The 18,392-nt window shown below is 42.4% G+C and overlaps 1 protein-coding gene across 4 annotated transcripts in view; it reads left to right on the top strand.

Moving 5' to 3' along the window:
* The window catches only part of dusp8a (dual specificity phosphatase 8a), a 59,807-nt gene extending 48,792 nt beyond the window's left edge, over nucleotides 1–11,015 (top strand). For 3 of the 4 annotated variants that reach the window (XM_028448442.1, XM_028448443.1, XM_028448444.1), the window contains exons 4-7: nucleotides 7,536–7,702; nucleotides 7,820–7,979; nucleotides 8,277–8,400; nucleotides 8,653–11,015. In XM_028448442.1, the coding sequence (XP_028304243.1) occupies nucleotides 7,536–7,702; nucleotides 7,820–7,979; nucleotides 8,277–8,400; nucleotides 8,653–9,883 (1,682 nt within the window). In that variant the 3' untranslated portion in view covers nucleotides 9,884–11,015. Of the gene's footprint in view, nucleotides 1–1,803; nucleotides 2,465–7,535; nucleotides 7,703–7,819; nucleotides 7,980–8,276; nucleotides 8,401–8,652 lie in introns of those variants that run through there. The other variant, XM_028448446.1, reaches the window with a different exon arrangement.
* Nucleotides 11,016–18,392: the final 7,377 nt, after the last annotated feature.

Consider the following 18,392-nt stretch of genomic DNA (forward strand, 5'->3'; position numbering starts at 1 on the left):
ATAGTTTTTATGTTAGTGAGGTACTAAGACTGACCCTTGTATTTTCAGTTCTTATCAAGATCATTTCCATCATCTTTCTTCTATCATTTTTAACTAAAAATAAACATAAAGCCCAATATTTTTTATGCTTTTATTTGTTAACTTTTCACTTTCACAAGTACCTCTTGTAGTGCATCGCGTACCCCTAGGGGTTCTCGTACCTCCAATTGAGAAACATCGGTCTAAACCACTTAAATACAGCTTCTCTCTCCCCATCTTCCAGCTACTTCACTTCTTCACCTGTTCATTTGTAATCCTGTCCATCCTGGTCACCTCAGCAGTATTCCACTTTCTTTAATTTATTTAACATACACCTCTTTGACTTTTACTAAACAACTCAAGTCTTTTCCTAACCCACATTTTGGACAATTATTAAGGTGTAATCAAACAGACACAACCAAATGTACTGTTTACATATTAACCAATTTGATGACATTATCTAAACAGATGGCGCTAGGACAAATAACACTCTCAATCGGATCAGATTCAGACATTTATCCAAAATGACTCGCCTTCAGTATCATCTTGTACGCTCTGCTCTTGCGCAGGTTTAGGCCTTGTCGTCTACATGTTTGTCATTCCATAGTAAAGAAGACTATCTTATCAGATGGATGAAGGGCAGCCATCCAATATCTTATCACCCCCGGTCTTCCTTTTTCCTTCACTTGTCTGCTCCCATTCTGTGTGTTCTCCTTTTTCCTCCACTCATCTTTTATTTGATGTAAAGATGAGAACATTGTGTCCAAACTCAGGCACATTAAAGATAAACGGAAAGATCACACTCGCATCGCCCCGCTTTCACAGATGAATCAGCTGTCATTGTACAAACATGGTCCTAAACATGATACATGGTACATTTAAGGGAATCCAACATTATTAGTGTCCTTTTGAAGTTCAGGGACCTTCTTGCATTATTGTTTGACTTTGTGGAGAAAAATAACCTCCTCAAAGTCAACCATATTAGAGTTCATTAAGACTTTGAATCAGCTATTCATGGGCGAATGGCTTAGTGGTTAGCATGTCCGTCTCACCGCAAGAAGGTCCTGAGTTCTAGGGTGGACACTTGTGCAGAGTTTGCATGTTCTCCCCGTGCTGCGTGGATTTCCTCCGGGTACTCTGGCTTCCTCCCACAATCCAAAAACTACACTATTAGGTTGACTGGAGTCTCTAGATTGCCCGTAGGAGTGAATGTGAGTGGTTGTGTGTCTGTCTGTGTGTTGCCCTGCGTTGGACTGGTGCCCTGTCCAGGGTGTACCCCTTCCTAACGCCCAGTGTGAGCCAGAGATGGGCACCGGCAGACCCCAGCGACCCTGGAAACAGGAACAAGTGGGTATAAAATTAGATGGATGGATGTTAAAAGCCTTGCTTTGTATGATATAGAGGTTTACGAAAGGGGTACATGCTGTCATTGCTTATACACGTCAACACAAGTGTCTCTAGGTCAAGTGTTGTTCTCAGTAATCAACAGCTCAGGCTCTAATTAGTCTTGGAGCAGAGTATGCTGTTGATGGACTTGTCCTAGACTTTTTTTCCCGCCTTGATAGAGGCCAGTTCTGAATTTAGGCCCAGAGGTGGCCGCATATTTTCTGCGTGAGTAAGGAATGCGGTTACATGCTTTAGACATTAGCTATGACGGAGCTCTGGCTCCATAAGAGAGGGAGTTAGCAGAGTAGGAGGAGGAGGAGGAGGGTTTAAGCTCATGGCAAGTGAGCTCATTCAGCCTCGGAGCTTGAGAAGAGTGTGCAGCTCCGTCATCGTCTTTATACAAGGAGGTGGGGAGAGGGAGGAGCGTCGGCCAGGGACTGAGCGAATGAGAGACGAGCAGAGAGGAGCAGCACAACAATAGTGGGCTGCTCTTCTGGCTGTGGACTCACAGACACAGAGTGGAGGCTCAGAGGAGCACACACAGGCGCTCTGTGGAGCAGCTGCATGCAGATTACAGCTGTAATTACAGGCGGCGCTTCTGGTTTTCCTCACGGCTTTCTCTCAGGACGCTCCAAGAAACCATTTTCTGTGGTTGTTGCATCGGAGTTTGGCCGTACGTCGACTCGAGGAGCTTGTCCACAGACTTTTTGGACTGTGTTTTTCTTGGTCTGAGAGTCACTGCCTGGACATTGGAATAGATCTGTTGGTGCCATTTGGTGGACTTTTTATCTGAGCTAATCTGTGGCTCTCCTTCTCAGTCTTTACCCTGAGAACACTTTTTGTTGACTTTCTCCGCGTTAGGGTGCAGCTCCGTTTTGAGGGAAGGAGCATCCGATTATTCCATTACTGTGTGTTTTCATGAGGCCAAGCGCATCGTAGGGGATGCCTCTGGATGTGGTGATTACCCCAGTGGAGGACTGCTTTTGGCCAGACCTGCACGGAACAGACATGAGGCTAAAGATCAGGGTCCGCCGAATGAAGGAGGGGAGGGAGCTTCGAGGTGTGTATTTACAGCAACCTGAATAACATGTGATTTAAATGTGTATTTGTGTGCATTGTGTAATGCAAAGACAGACTGGTGCATTTGCTGTATGCATGGATGTTAAACTGGTATGAACAATGTTTACAAAGAGGAAAGCCCATGATTACAGTCTAATGCTGCAGCTTAGTATAATGATACGGTGACTCTGAGGAACTGATGTGTTCCACCTCAGAGGGTAATAGAATAAATGTGAAGTAAAAAAATAAAAGTTTCTTTGCAGCAAAGAAAACACGTTATGGACGAACACGCATTTAATTTGTTTATTAGGAGAGAAACAGGAAGCAGGGGGATTAGTGTGATGACATCATGAAAATGAGAAGCAACGAAGAGGAAAGAGGTTGGAGAGAGAAAAGAGCTCAGGGGTAAGAATGAGCTCCATGACCCACGTCATGACATAGTGCTCATGCTCTTTCAGCCTGTAATCATTGACATGTAAACTACCACAAAGACTCTTTCTTTTTTCTCTTTCTGCGCTCCTGGCTTCTCCCTCCAACTCCTCCTGCTCCCTCTCTCCCTGCAGAATAGTTTAGATAACATTATCAATATGTGTGCAGTCTGTGTGCACAGCAGGTGTTGAACATTACACTGTTTCACACAGAGCAATGAGGCAATACAATGTGAAGGTTGTGGAATAAAAGGCTTTTTCTATGTAAAGCTGACCACTCATCGTCGGGTAAAGAGAAAACTGTCAACCGAGTGAATCCGCTGCGTTATAAACAGGAGACACTATTAATGGGGTGAAGCTGGCCTGCTGTTTGCATACTGGGGGTATATCAAAGTGCTGGTTTAGTGCAGTCAGCACCGCAGCTCTCTGCACCTGCCACTCTTCACACTGTCTCTGCTGTTCCAACTCACCTCTAAACTGGTGAGCACAGAAATCTAACACATTTGCCATCAGCGCATGAAAATAGAAGTATGTCTCAGAGATGCTGAAACACATTAACACACCTCTGTGGAAATAGACGTGTTAATGTAGATCAAAATATAGAAGGTGTTTATTGTTCTATATTGCAGTAACACATCAGTGCTAAAGCAGGATAGGATCAAAGTGACATGCTCCCACTATCAGAGCACAGAGACTGTAAAGTGTTTAACCATTAGCCTGGTAATTAGACAGTTGTTTCCGTGCATGGTGGAGCTGACACCCTGTGTGAAAAGCGATGACCTCATCCTGCCAGCTCATGCATGTTGTATCAGACACACATTAGCCGCTCCTCCTGCTAACACAAACACACTCTGTAGGTGCTTCTTCTTCAGGCTCCACCGCAGCCTTTGTGAAGCTGAGTGGAACATGTGCACAATGATGTCATGTTGGGGTGGTGGAGTTGGGGGGGCGGGGGGTACATGGGTACATTCAGATGCTAATGTCCCTTCATAGTGGAGAGGACAGCTGGAGGGACACAGAGGATGGCGTCATGTCTCCCCTGATATGAACTACAGAGGAGAGCGGTTAGAGGGGGGTAGGTGGGTGGGGGGGGGTTGCAGGGCAGTCATTCATGCAGATCAGTGCCCCCAGGCCGTGTGGGTGTGTATGCGCCCCCCCACCCCATCAGTCCATTAACAGACGAGTTAAAGAGGACAACTGAACGCTGCACTCAGAGGCAAGAGGAAAGGGAGGGGGGTGGGGGGCCTTGTATTGACAAGGCAGTCAATTGTAGCGACAGCGGTGATGTAACAGCACAGCTCGGCTCCTGTTAACCACAACTGCCAGGCAGGTGTTTGCTGTCCATACGTCTCCATCTGCTCACATAGAGCTGCTTCCTGTTTTCATCTACGCAATAAAGTCCACTTTTTTTAGGGTTAAAACTAAAGCGAGAGTTTTTAGGTCAGATGTTGAAACCGACTGACAAGCAGAGGGACTGGGAAAGGAAAATAACCAGTTACACGAATGACGAAGTGTGCTGTAAAATATGGAAAAAGGAAGTCACGGCTGGTGTTGCCCATGGCGACACAGTGCCCTCTTTCCCGTCTGTGCATTTTCCCTCTGCCTTGGCTTTGACCATTTTAGTTTGTTTTTTTAAGAGTGTGAGTTATTCACATCCTGTAGAGAACACTTTGGATGTTCTGATGTTTAATTCCGACCAGAAACCTTTGTGTTTGTTTCAGAGTTTCATTCTTACTGTATTGACATAATGGATGACACATTTAAATCAATCCCTCCGAAAGCCTTTAAAACTCTACTTTTTCTTATATTAAAATATTGAAAAGCCAAATTATTATTTATTTCCAACAAAAATGTGGGAGTAGTTATTTATGTTTCTCAGCATTTTAAAAGCAGATGAATGTGTTGGATGTTTCTGATGATTCTGTCATTCTGCACTGAAGATGAACTCATCACTCCCGCTCTGATGTCATCCCCACAGACAGCTGGGCTGGTTGGTGTCAGCGTCCTGAGGTATTTTCAGTGACCTCACTGTAAGCATAACGTGTGCTGAGATTGGACTTGACATGTGTGTCATTCCTTGTCTTGCGGAGGATGAGGGACCGTGTCTCTCCTGTGGACGTCGTGTCTTTTGTCTGCCCCTGTTTTATCTTGACGGCTCATGAGTTCACGTATCAGGCCAACTGTCATCACTTCCCCTCCTTGTTGCCGTGGCAACCTTAAGTGGAGTGAGGTCCAGGGAGAAGGGAACACAACGGTATTATCACCTCAATGACTGATGTCCACGTAGAGCTTTGACTAGGAGGAAGGCGTTTGAATTGCATTGACGTGATGTCACTGCTCATACTGAGCAACAGCCAGATACACTTTGTCCTGCTTCCTTATCTTAAACTGCAACAGTCTTCCGTCATGCCTGTAAGTCCTGACTCACCCAGTGACGCTCACCAAGGCAATTTGTTCAAGTGTTTCTTAGTAAAGCCTTAGTAAAGTTTCTTTTTTTTTATTTTTAATTACTATTTTATTGTCTTGTCAACAGAAAAAACAAAAACAAACATTCCTTTACAATACAAGCACATTTCTTCCAAACTCAATGTCCTTAAAATGTCCTTACTTGTATTAAAAAGAATTCTTACCAAAAAAAAAAAGAAAAAGAAAATAAACTGAAAATAAAAACGGGGAAAAAAGCTCAGAACTGGGGTGTAATTGAAAAACCTTCACAATGATCTTCCCAGCTTCAGTAGAAAGGAGAACCCTCCTCAAACTTGTCAAATCTATGTTAGGCAAGGCAAATGTATTTTAAACACAAGGCAATTCAATGTGCTTTACATGATCAAAAAGTGCAACAGAAAAGATTCAACAGCTTCAAAATCAATAAGAACATTAAAATCAGCATTAAAAACATTAATTCAACAATACCATGATTAAAAAATCTCCCTCTCAATAATACCCAGTAGAGAAAAACAGTGCCTTTAACTTGGATTTGTCGAACATATAGTAATTATCCTTTCCAGATATTGTTACGTTTCAACTTTCAGTCTAAGTGGCGCGTTCAATTTCTCCATAAATGGCCAGTGTGAATATTTCAATGGAGCGTTTCATTCATCTGTTAACCGACTCACTCCCATTCTACCAACACATACACACAACGTTCCTTTACGGGTGGCACGCCTTGTCTTGTGTCCTTCTAACAACTTTCTAACAATGTCCTCAACATAGAAAGGGAAATGGCTGCTGTGTGATGCAAGGAATTTCCTGCTTAACTGTCGTTCATACTCGTCTATACGTGTAAGCTTCTTTGTATGTGCACGTGTTTTCTCCAGGAACAGCAGCCTGGGAATTAAGGTACCAGGAAGAAAGGTCTGAAATAATGCTGCCCTCATTCTGTTTTTTTTAATCAGCCAATGCTGGAGCCATGTGAGATCACTAGAGACAGGATGAGTGACAAGCCCCGCACAGTACAAGGAAGAACAGAACTTTCTAGAGAAGCCAGAGGGGTTTCCATTTAACTCTTTACATTAAGTTTTCCTATATTTTTCCCCCCTCTACAAGTTACTTGATCCGTCTTTCCAAGTCTATCCCTTTCTCCACTCCGCCCCCCATGTAGAACACTGATGTCATAGCTCTGCTGGTTGCCATTAATAGCCCAAAACAGACGGGCCTTCTTCCCTTTGCTCTTAAAGGGGCAGTACATTCAGAATAGCTTGGGGGTCAAATGGAAGCTGCTCAGCAAAAAGATGTGCTACTGAATGCATTTCATTATTTCTGCAAGTGTGGTGTGTTAACTAGAGGTTTCCACATTATCAGTTGAACTGGGAGTGTGTTTCAGCAGAAATACAATGTCCTGCCTGCACAATGCTGTGTTTGCTGCTTTGGAGCAGTGATGTCATGTCTTTCTCACTCAATGGCTATGGTTGTGTTATGTGTTGGTTATTTGTATGTGTCTGTTTGTGTGTGTCAGATTTTAATAGACAGGACTGAGAAGCCTGTGTCATTCTGGGGACTTTCATGTATTGTACAAGGTCATCACGCCAATGTGCAAAAAAGGAAATTAGAAACTAAAAACATTGAGTCAAAAATGTCCTTTTTGAATTACTGGTGATATTTTCAGGACATGTCTTTTTGTCCTCGCTGTGTGTGTTTGTGTGTGTGTGTGTGAGAGAGAGGGGGGAGGAGGGGTGTTGTAGTGGGCTTTGAATGCATGGTTGTCAGAGGGATGTTACTGGGCCTCTGTCCTGGCCTTGCACCTGTGGCCTCTCTCGCTCTCATTCCCGTGGCCTGACGCAATGCTTTGCTACAGGACATGAGCTCATGCAGGAAGCAGAGCCACACACACACACACACGAATGCATGCACAAGCCAAAAGCAGAGCGCCTGCCTCTTAAAGGACCAGATACACATTCCTGGCCATGCAGCGTTAGCCTAACTCGCTCAAAGGGGCACAGAGACCCTCTTTTTTGCCTCTGCTGCACAAAGTGGAACCCAGACATTGTAGCCCAGTTTCACCTCTCAATGACTGCCAGTCAAGGGTCTGTTGTCTGCACTGCTAATAGTTGTGTAACGTTGGGTTTTTTTCAGGGCTTCCAGCCTACTGTGTCGAAAATCATTAGTGTCACTGACTTAGTTCTATCGTCTTTGTTTTCTTTACAGGAGGTTTTGCCGCTTTCTCCTCATGTTTTCCTGGCCTATGCGAGGGCAAGCCTGCCACTGCTCTACCTATGAGCTTGTCCCAGCCCTGTTTGCCCGTGGCCAACGTCGGGCCCACTCGAATCCTGCCCCACCTCTACCTGGGATCACAGAAAGATGTCCTCAACAAGGTATAATTTCATCCTCCACCCATTCACTTATGTTTTATTGCCCCTCAATAACAGACCGGTTACTGTTACCTGGCAACAAAACAAAACTGTTTACCTCTTCTGTCTCTGCCATTGTAGGATCTGATGGCTCAGAATGGTATCACATACGTCCTGAATGCAAGCAACACCTGCCCCAAGCCAGATTTTATCAGCGAGAGCCACTTCATGCGAATTCCAGTAAATGACAACTACTGTGAGAAGCTGCTCCCCTGGTTGGAAAAAACAAATGAATTTATAGGTGAGAAATGGAAAAATGCACTCAGACGGATCACAATAGCTTTTCCCAGATGTGTCTTTGTAAGCAAGTAAATCCAATTTCAATGAGTTGAAAAAATGTGCAGGCATTTGATACAACACATCCGCTCATTGTCACATTGACAAAGCATTCACGTGCAGCCAAGGTAACATGTCTGACACCTGATCACCAGGCACTGCTCATATCCATGGACACCCAGGCATAGATGAAACTTGTTAGTGATAGTTTTGGTTGTATCCGAGTATAGATATACTTGCTTATTTTCCATTTTTCTTTCAGACAAAGCCAAGGTATCGAACTGCAGAGTCATTGTGCACTGCCTGGCTGGAATCTCACGTTCAGCAACCATCGCCATCGCATACATCATGAAGACAATGGGTCTGTCATCAGATGACGCCTACAGGTATGCTCACTCCTCCCACACACAAGCGGCTGAGCTAAGGTGTCAGCCTTACTAAAAGGACAAATCGCTGTTGAAAGACGGATGATACCCTGCCTGCAGTTATATGAACAGGAAGGCAACCAAATTCATACAGAAGTCTTCATTTGGCGATTTTCCATGAGTCAGTTATATTTTTGGTGTTTAGGGCATTTTGTCTCTTAGCTTGTTTCAGTTTTTCTGTATTTTTAATTTGAACACTTTTCTGTCTGACAGATTTGTGAAGGACCGAAGACCGTCCATATCCCCCAACTTTAACTTCCTGGGACAGCTGCTGGAGTTTGAGAAGGATCTGCGATTAATCCAAGCTTTAACTTCAGACGACAAGAGCCCTGAAAACAAGAGTAAGCAGAGCTCAGAGGTGAATGGATTCCCGACCGGTTTCGAGATGAATGGCCACCACAACAACTGTGATTTGTCTGCGACAGAACCACACATCCCACAAGAAACCAAACTACCGTCGCCCACTTCCCTCCAGCAGGGCTTCAATGGCCTGCATCTCTCAGCAGAAAGGATCATGGACACTAACCGGCTCAAACGATCCTTTTCCTTAGACATTAAATCGGTTTATTCTCCAAACAGTCCCAGTACTGCACCCACACACTCTGAAGACGTCCCCAAGCTGTGCAAGCTTGACAGTCCAGGAACAGGAACATCAAACGGTGTCTGCTCCCAATCTCCCGTCCTCGATAGCCCCAGCTTCTCTGACTCTCCGTTTCCTTCACCCAGCATTGGGGGCAGCATTGGAGGTTTGGGCGTTGGAAGCGAAGGCGTCCATCGGTCTGCTTCTTCCTCATCTAGACCAAGAAGAAAAGCCAAGCACAGCTGTGGGAGTTCCCCAGTTCACTCCCAACTCAACCATCCTCCTCAGTCCCTTAACTTGTCGCTGGACCAGAAAAGCCCCACTCTGGATGAAAACCTGAAAGGGTCCATGCTCCTCCCACTACCTTCCCTGCCCACGGTGGGGTCAGGGGCAATGTGGACCAAGCACAGAGACACGGTCCAGGCCACCACTCCTGTCACTCCAGTCACCCCAACCGCAGATGCTCCTTGGCATTTTGGTGCGGAAGAAGGCAGGGAAGGTGAGATGGAGCTGGTTGGAGGAGATGGAGGCAGGGAGGATTCGTCAATGAGGTTCGGGAGCAGCTCGGCGTACTTGGCGTTTGGGTGCAGCGAAGGCGTGCGGTTACGAGACAAATCACAGAGAGAAAAGCCCCCAGTGCTTCCATCACAGAGAGACCACCGGGATTCCACTTCATCGTCAACAGGGACCACGTCCTCCAACTCAAACAGCAGCGGGACGGCCTCAGAAAAGCAGTTCAATCGACGCAGCTGTCAGATGGAGTTTGAGGATGGCATTTCTGAGACCAGGACCCGTGAAGAACTGGGGAAGATCGGAAAGCAGTCGAGCTTCTCTGGGAGTATGGAGATCATTGAGGTATCCTGACAAATAATGGACATAATCAGTGGTGTCTCATGGAGAGACAAACAGACTTGTTAGAGGGAGTTTTAGAGGAGGACGTATTAGTAGGTAGCACATTCTCTCGGCAAGGCCTACAGACAATGTCAAAGACTCCAACTCAACAAAGGACAAGATGCGGGTTAACTTGAACTTGGTAACAAATTAACTCGCATCTTCCCCTGGACTAACAGAGCCTCAGATGTGGTGCTCAGGAGTCCATCCTGAATTCTGATACAACAAGGAGGAAATGCCTGGAGGAAGGTGAGCCTAGGGGAGAGGCCGGAGGTCCTGAAACCTTTGAAATTTATTCACTCTGTCATAAAATGAAAAACAAAGTATGCAGGGCAAACATCATGTTGCATCTCTAGAATAAAGACTTCCACACATTTGAGCAAAGCCAAACACTTGCTCGTTGTGTGCTTCACTGGGTGTACAGTTTGTGATTTGAACCGAGTCCCGTGTCTCTCCTGAGTCTTGCACAGATTTGCCTCCTCCCTCCTATTCTCCCCCGTTTTTCAACATCAGCAACAGCAATGGACTTAATCAGCATCCACTCCACACTACAGCACAATGCAGAGATCACACAGACTCGTTAAAATGGAGGTACTGAATCTAAATAATGAAGGATCCTGGATTTTCTTTGTCTATAAAATTTTGAGTTGAAAACTCTCTGTGATGGGCAGCGTCTCCCCCCCCCCCCCCAAAAAAAGCACAGACTCTTTTTCCTGACTGTTGCTCCAGTGTTTCCAGTGTTAAAAACGTGATGGGGTTGAGGTTTGGGGCTTTCTGATGAGGTTTTGTTTTAATGACCCTTTATAGTCCACCCACCTGCAGTGCTCATAGTCTCCACTGAGCATGAATCTGAAAGGTTGACTTCAGACTGACAAAATACAATGAAAACAATATAAATATATATAGCAATTTGAAATGACTTGTGTTCAGTTATAGTTTTAATTTATTGTATTGGTTCATTCTGGAAATGAGAAATAATATAATGTTTTGTGGATTTATTACTTTTCTTTTTTTTTCTTTCTTTTGTTGAATTATTATTGATATTTGCTGTATGGTATTTATGAACACACTCTTACAAATACACACATTCTACAAATTCAAGCAAGCAATACGTGCCGTTTCTTTTTTTGGGGGGAGAGTGATTTTGAAATGCATTTTTCTGCTTTTATCACTGTTCAAGCCAGGTTTTTTTTTGTCATGTCGGAGAAGGATTTACACCATACTAAGATCTCCAGCTGTAATTCTTATAGACCAACCACAGTGTATGGCGTAGTCGTTGACTAAAAAGACTGTTTAGGGGGTAAAAAGTGTTTGCTCCACACATCTTAGATTCTTTAGTGTTCTGTCAATATTTTTCAATCAAATCAAACATACGCTCACTATTCTTAATTAGTCGTTCTCTCCAGGTGTGTACTACTTCAAATTTAACAGAACTTACACTCTACACATTTACAGCTAATTCAGGCATTTATTCAGCACAGACCTTTTTTGCCATTCTCAGGGGATCTTTCAGTGAGCTGAGCTCGACACACGTGCACAGCCGACAACTAATGTGCACCAACACCAATGATATCTGTCCATAAAGCTCCGTCGCTTCCTTCTTTTTCTGTTCCTTTCACTCTCCGAAGCTTTGACAAAAACTCTTCTTTTCCCCAAGTGGAAGAAATGAAACGTGCTCTCATGGTGCGAGGTACTCTATTTATTTATGATGTAAAAATGTGTGCATTTTCTTCTTCTTCTTCTTCTTCACCCCGTTTAGCTTTACACTCTGATCTCTGACCTTTGACCTTATGCTGCTGCGGCTACAGTAGGATCAAATAGACTTCTCTGTTACCCCTCAGGCCCAAAATGTCTCCCCACCTCTTTCTCTGCCCTGATATGTTGCTGAAACTATTTATGACATGTAAAACAGATGATGATGCCGGCTGTCCTATTTGCTCTTATTATTATCATTATTATTATTATTATTATTATTATTATTATTTTGTAAATATCGATGCATCCACTGATGATTTTAGAAGAGTTTTTAAAAGAAAATCCTGATACCTTAGGCTGCTTGATGCAAAAAATACCTCAGGTTCTTTTGAAAGGCTTTTCTTTCCCCTGTACATGTTTTGTGAAAATGAGACAAAAATACAAAAGACATGATAAAATACAAGTTATTCTCTGCTTCTTCTTCTTCTTCTTCTGCTGCTGCTGCTTCTTGTTCTCCTTCACATTGTGTCCACACGTGGGTGTTGTACAGTAATCTGGGCCAGAAAGAGAATTCCTCCTCGCTCTCACACATCTGGATTCCTCACTATTGATTTTATGTTTAACAAATTCAACTCAGACCACACAGAACAAATCATTGACTTTCTCTTCTTATTTATTTATTTATTTATTTTTAGTACAGTGTTTGGCATGTGACTCCATATGCTGACAGCAGGATGAATTATTTATTATAGAAGATGCATTTAGAATTGATTTCCTCTGGGGGGGAAAAAACATGTCAATCTTACATGACACTAATGCTTAGCTTAGCCTTAGCCAGAGGGAGGGTATGCTTTGTCTGAAACAGCAACTTTAAATCAACATTAAAGATGAATTTGATATAGATTTACAGCTAAAGCCAGAATAATTTTAACCCATTTGAGAATTTTCACTTGCTAGGTAACCACTACTTACGTTGGGTTTGGAGAGCTAAAAGAAAACATAATGAGTCAGGAAAACCTGCATATTAAATCCATGAACTAAGTCTGTTTACTTCTGGGTAAAAAATATAGATAATTAATATCACTCTTGATGGATGGAGGAATAGAGGGACAGGTTATCCCAAAGGTAAGTTTCTCATATTAATAGGAATGTCAACATAAAAAAAAACCCTGATGGGGAAAAAGACTATTACGCATTGGATTAATACCAGACGGAAGCTTTGTAGAATGATCACCTTTAACTTGGATAGAAATGCTAACAACTGAATACAGATGAAACATTTAAATTATGAAGTACAAATACATCTTTGAGGTGATATTACAAGAATTTTTGACCTTCACACAGTAAAAAGGAAACTGTGTCCTGAAATCCTCAAATCAATATGTTTTGGTTTAAAGGATTAACAGGTTCCATTTTACAGATAAACAAGTGTTTACTGCATTAACATGAATCAACTTTAACTTTGTTTACATAGAAGAGCTTTATATGAATGAGATGAGACTCTTTGATCACAGCGCGGGCCACAAAGATATGATGGTCTGATCCAAAAGCCACATTAACCAACATTCATGTCAGTGTATAGAATAATGACCGATCTGAGCATTAATACAGGAAATAACAAAGGTTTTGTGTGTTTTTGTTGACATTTTGTGTGTTTTTGAGTTATCTTGTGTGTTTTGTTTTTTTCTTATAACAATTTTGTGCATTTTATTTTGGTTTTGTGTCCCTTGTCTCCTTTTATGTATTTTTTGGTCTCTTGTGTTGTCATTTTGTGTATTTTTTTTTTTTTGTTGTTGACATTTTGTGTGTTTGTATTTGGCAATTTAAAAAATGCCAAATACATTGTAATCGGTTTTCTTATTATTTTTCTTCCACAACTCCATTGTCAGAACTCCTCCTAGGCTATTAGTGCACCACTAATGACACGTGTCTCATCTCATAGGGGCAACGTCAAGGATGATTTGTTGACCATTTTTGTAGCCAAAATGTCAAGGTTGCATCAAGTGTCAAAGACCAAAATTTTCTATGTCTTTATTAATATTTATCAGTTGAGTATTTTATTTAATTAGACCAAAGCTGTACGAACTACCAGTAAAAAGATTGGGAGGGGTCAAAGTTCATTACGTCACAAAAAAGACTTTTTCCCTAGAACTTGGCCACAAATTGAGACACAGTGCTCAGACTGCTACATTGAACAACATTTCCTTTCAGTGTGTGACCTTAACCTTCGCTCAAGGTTAAAAAAAAAATATATAAAAAAATGTCCCTATTTCTTGGCCACAAATTGAGATAGGGTGCTTAGACTGGTACCATTGAACAACATTTCCCATGTCTGGTGTAGAGCTGCGACAGCTTGGTTTGGACTCCAAACTGGTAAATGCTGCTCTATTGTAGCTGCTTCTACTCCTACATGAGTCCACTCACATCCTACTTTGCCTCAAATGAAGTGGGCTGCTCTAATGAGAAAGGAACTGTGAATTATTGGCATTTAACCATCGATAACCACCTCAAAAGCGCTTTTCGAGACACTCAAAGACACTTTACAGCATAAAAACAACAAGTACAGTGATTAAAGAAAATATGAATCAGAAAAAAAGAAATGAGAGTGGGAGGTTAAACGTTAAAAGATGAGTGAAACAGGTGATATTTAGAAGTGATTTAAAAGATGGGAGGTTGGTGCAGTTGCAGATGTGGCTTGGGAGGGAGTTCCAGAGGGTGGGGGTAGCGACAGAGAAAGCTCTGTCCTCCCAGGTTTTGTGCTAGGTCCTGGGGACAGTGAGTACATTTTCATCTGAGGAACGGAGGGAATGTAGGGGTGGAGCAGGTCTGTGAGGTAGGAGGGGGCCTGATTATAAATGGCTTTATGGGTGAGAAGGAGGATTTTGAATTTGATGGGCTGAGGAACGGTGAGCCAGTGGAGGACAGGGGTGATATGGTCACGGGAGTGGGTGAGGAGGTGGGCGGCTGCGTTATGGATGTATTGAAGTTTATTTAGGAGTGTGGAGGTTGTCTCAAAGAGGATGCTATTGCAGTAGTCGAAGCAGGATGTAATAGAGGCATGAATGAGGTTTTCATTTGTTTGATGTGGTGGTTGAAGAAAAGGTTATTATCAAAGATGATACCAAGTTACGGCAGTGAGAGGTGGGACACAGTGTGGAGTTATCAATGGTGAGGTGAAAGTCTGAGGATGTTTGGGTGTTTGGACCAATAAGGAGTATGTCAAATTTGTCACTATTGAGGATCAGGAAGTTTTCTTGGAGCCATACTTTGATATTAGAGAGACAGTTTGACAGTGTGGAGTGGGTTTCAGGGGTGATAGAAACGGAGACCATGACGACGAATGATTTGACCAAGGGGTAGGAGGTATATGGCAAAGAGAAGAGGACCAAGCACAGAGCCTTGGGGGACTCCTTGGGACAGGGGAACAGTGGAGGAAGAGCAGTTGTTAATGAAGATAAATAGTTTTCTGTCAGTGAAATAAGACTGTAACCAGGTGAGGGCATTGCCAGTGATATTGAGGAGGGATTGTAAGCGGGAAAGTAGGATAGAGTGGTTGATGGTGTCAAAAACAGCAGTGAGATCAAGAAGAAAGAGAGTTGAGAGTATGCTGGAGTCAGATGAGAGGAGGTGGTCATTGGTAACTTTGAGGAGGGCGGTTTCACTGCTGTGTTTGGTGCGGAATCCAGATTGAAATTGTTTGAAAAGGTGATTATTGTTGAGATGGGCTGTGATTTGTGAGGCAACAACACGTTCCAGAACTTTTGACAGGAAGGGGAGGTGGGAGATGGGTCGGAAGTTGCTCATGATGTTGGGATTGAGACCAGGTTTTTTGATGAGGGGGGTTACGGCAGCCAGTTTTAGTAATGAAGGGATGGAGGGAAAGGTGAGGGAGGAGTTGACCATTTTTGAGATGAGATGCGAGATGGTGGGGAAACAGTGCCTAACAAAGGAGAATGGGACGGGGTCCATTATGCAGGTGGAGGTTTTCATGGTGGAGAGGATTTTTAACAGTTCAGTTGGGTGGACAGGTGTGAATTTGGAGAGTGAATGAGTGGTAAGAGGGGCGGAGGCAGGTGAGGAGTGGGCGGGGGTCAGAGAAATGTTTAAAGAACTGTAGAGGGTGTTAATTTTTGATTGGAAGAATGATGGGTAGGAGTTGCATTTGTCTGAATTAAATGAGTGGGTGATGTCACAGGGTTTGTTAACGGTGGAGAAGAGAGCCTTTTGGTTATTGGAGCTGTTGTGGATAAGGTTGGAGTAGTAGGTAGAGCGGGCGGAATGAAGTAAAACCTGTACGAGTATAGGGTAGAGGGATCTGTTATGAAATCATAAAGTAATTGGGGTAGATTAACTTAAAATTGTGGGTTTAACTTCCTGAAGTAATGGGACATTAGGACAAATGCAAAAAATATTGCTGCACCTAGACCTTCCAAAAACATTAATTTATAGCAAAAATGTCTGCGCAAAGCTTTTGCAAGACATAATCTACTAACCATATATTATCTTTCAATGTTAACTATGTGATCGCCACCTAAATATGTTAGAAAGACTTCTCTGCACCAGGGGTTCTCAACTGCTCTCACCCTGGGACCCACATTTTGCCATAGTCATTAAATCACAACCCACTTTTTTTTAGAATTCAATCAACCAAATGTAATTTTTCAAAAATAGTTGAAAACACATAATTAATTGTAAATATATATATATATATATATATTCCTGTGCAACATGCATTTCATTGCATGCCTGTCGAAAGAAAAGTTTCTTTCAAAATAAAAGTCAAGTCCAACATTAGAAACATTATTTATACATTTTTGACCAGCCGTCCACAACCCACCCAGTACAGGTTGGCGTCCCACCAGTTGAGAATCGCTGCTCTATACACTGCCACCACAGTAAGCTTCACTTTAGCATCCCTTAAAGTCGTCTCTACAAAAAAACCTGATGAATAAAGTCCATATAACTATGGACCCTATGGTTCTTTTTCAATAGTCTCAGCTTGAATCCGGGAGGCCATCTTGGATTATGTCATCGCCACAGGAAGAGCATGTGCAGAACGACCGGAATTAATCTGAAGCGGAATTAAACATACAAGATTGAGGAATTATTCCAGTGGGAATTAAAATTTGAGTAAACCAACCACTTAATTTGGATTCAAGTTTACTTTGGAATTATGTGTTTACAAGGTCAATTTAAAGAGGATTTAACTTTTATTCTGAATTACAGGGGAATTAAAACTTCCATGTACAGTAAATGTGGCCAATGTGGAAGAAAGTATGTATCTGGTAGTGAGTGCAAACAAATATGTATCACTACATATGAAAAGGACACAGCTGCCACACATTAGTTATTGTTTTAAAAAATAAAATGTACTTTTCTACATTTTCTTCCCATCATTAAATAATGACTTCCATGCATCAGACGCAGTAGAGATGAGACCTAAACAAAGTCACACACACAAACCTTGTTCTCTCTCCAGATTGACTCATTGTCTGATATTGAGCTGTTTTCTTCCTCTTACAACAAAAGCTCTCTTTTTTTTGTCGCTCCATCGCTCCGCTCTACTTCCTCCTGTTTCCCAGCGAGCCCAGTGGTGATGTGATGTGTTCAAACACAACTTACAAGATCAAGACAATGGGTGGCATTCATTGTGTGGTTTGTGCGTCTGTGTCTGTCTGTTTGTGTGTGTGACAATTCATCATGTCACCCCTCAAAGGGGGTTTTGAGAACAAATGTAATTTAGATTATACATGATGTCATCCAACGACATCATTGGTGCATAAAGAGCATCAATCCCACAGCAGCACCAGTGACTCTCTGTTGTTCAAGATCTGATGGTCTGATGGGTGAGAAGAAAAGATGACTGAGAATATCACACACACACACACACACACACACATACACACGCAGGCACCTAAATGTAACGGCTTTACTGGGATCCCCAGTTTGGGCTGCAACATTTAAAACTTGGTCACTGTTTCACTTTCCTCACATTTACCCAACTTGTCTTTTATTTGAGACACATTCATGTAAAACAGCATGTTCTATATCATTGTTAAAAATGTGTTGACTTGAAAAATACATCTAAATGTAAATGTTAAATCTAAATGTAAACGTTGAATCTAAATGTAAATGTTAAATCTAAATGTAAAAGTTAAATGTGAATGGTAAATCTAAATTTAAATGTTGTGTAAATCCAAATGTAAAAGTGAAATATAAATGTTAAATCTAAATATAAATGTTAAATGTAAATCCAAATGGTAAATTTAGATGTTAAATCGGTCACCAAGTGTGAAGCTAAATGTTTAGAATTTATACAAATTTCTAAACATTCAGTAGGGGTTGAACAGACTAGTCGACTCTAGCGTGACTCTGTCCACGTGACGTTGACTACTCGCAGTACCTGAATTTTGCCCAAGATGGCGGTGCAACACAGCAATCAAGGGTCCTAGTAACTGTTAAGCCCTGAGGCTTCCTCAGAGCCGGGCGTTTAGACTTTGTTTGGACTGTTTTTACGGTAGCTTTGGCTTCCTTCACTGAAGCCGGACTCGGCTTCGGCTCTTGGTGAGTTCATCGACTAGTCGACGTCTACTCAACTAGTATGCACATAAAGTCGACTTTTAAAATTATGAAATTGTTCAACAACTAGTGGTCAGCGCATGTCGATCACGAGGCCCCACCCACACCCCACCTCCCAAGGTCTTCTGCATTCTCGATGTATTCATCACTGGCAAAAGTAAGTTAACATACAGCATAATGGTACTCTCAGCGAATCTACGTTTGTTAA

The sequence above is a fragment of the Gouania willdenowi genome, chromosome 6 (assembly GCF_900634775.1).
Source record: "Gouania willdenowi chromosome 6, fGouWil2.1, whole genome shotgun sequence".
NCBI lineage: Eukaryota > Metazoa > Chordata > Actinopteri > Blenniiformes > Gobiesocidae > Gouania > Gouania willdenowi.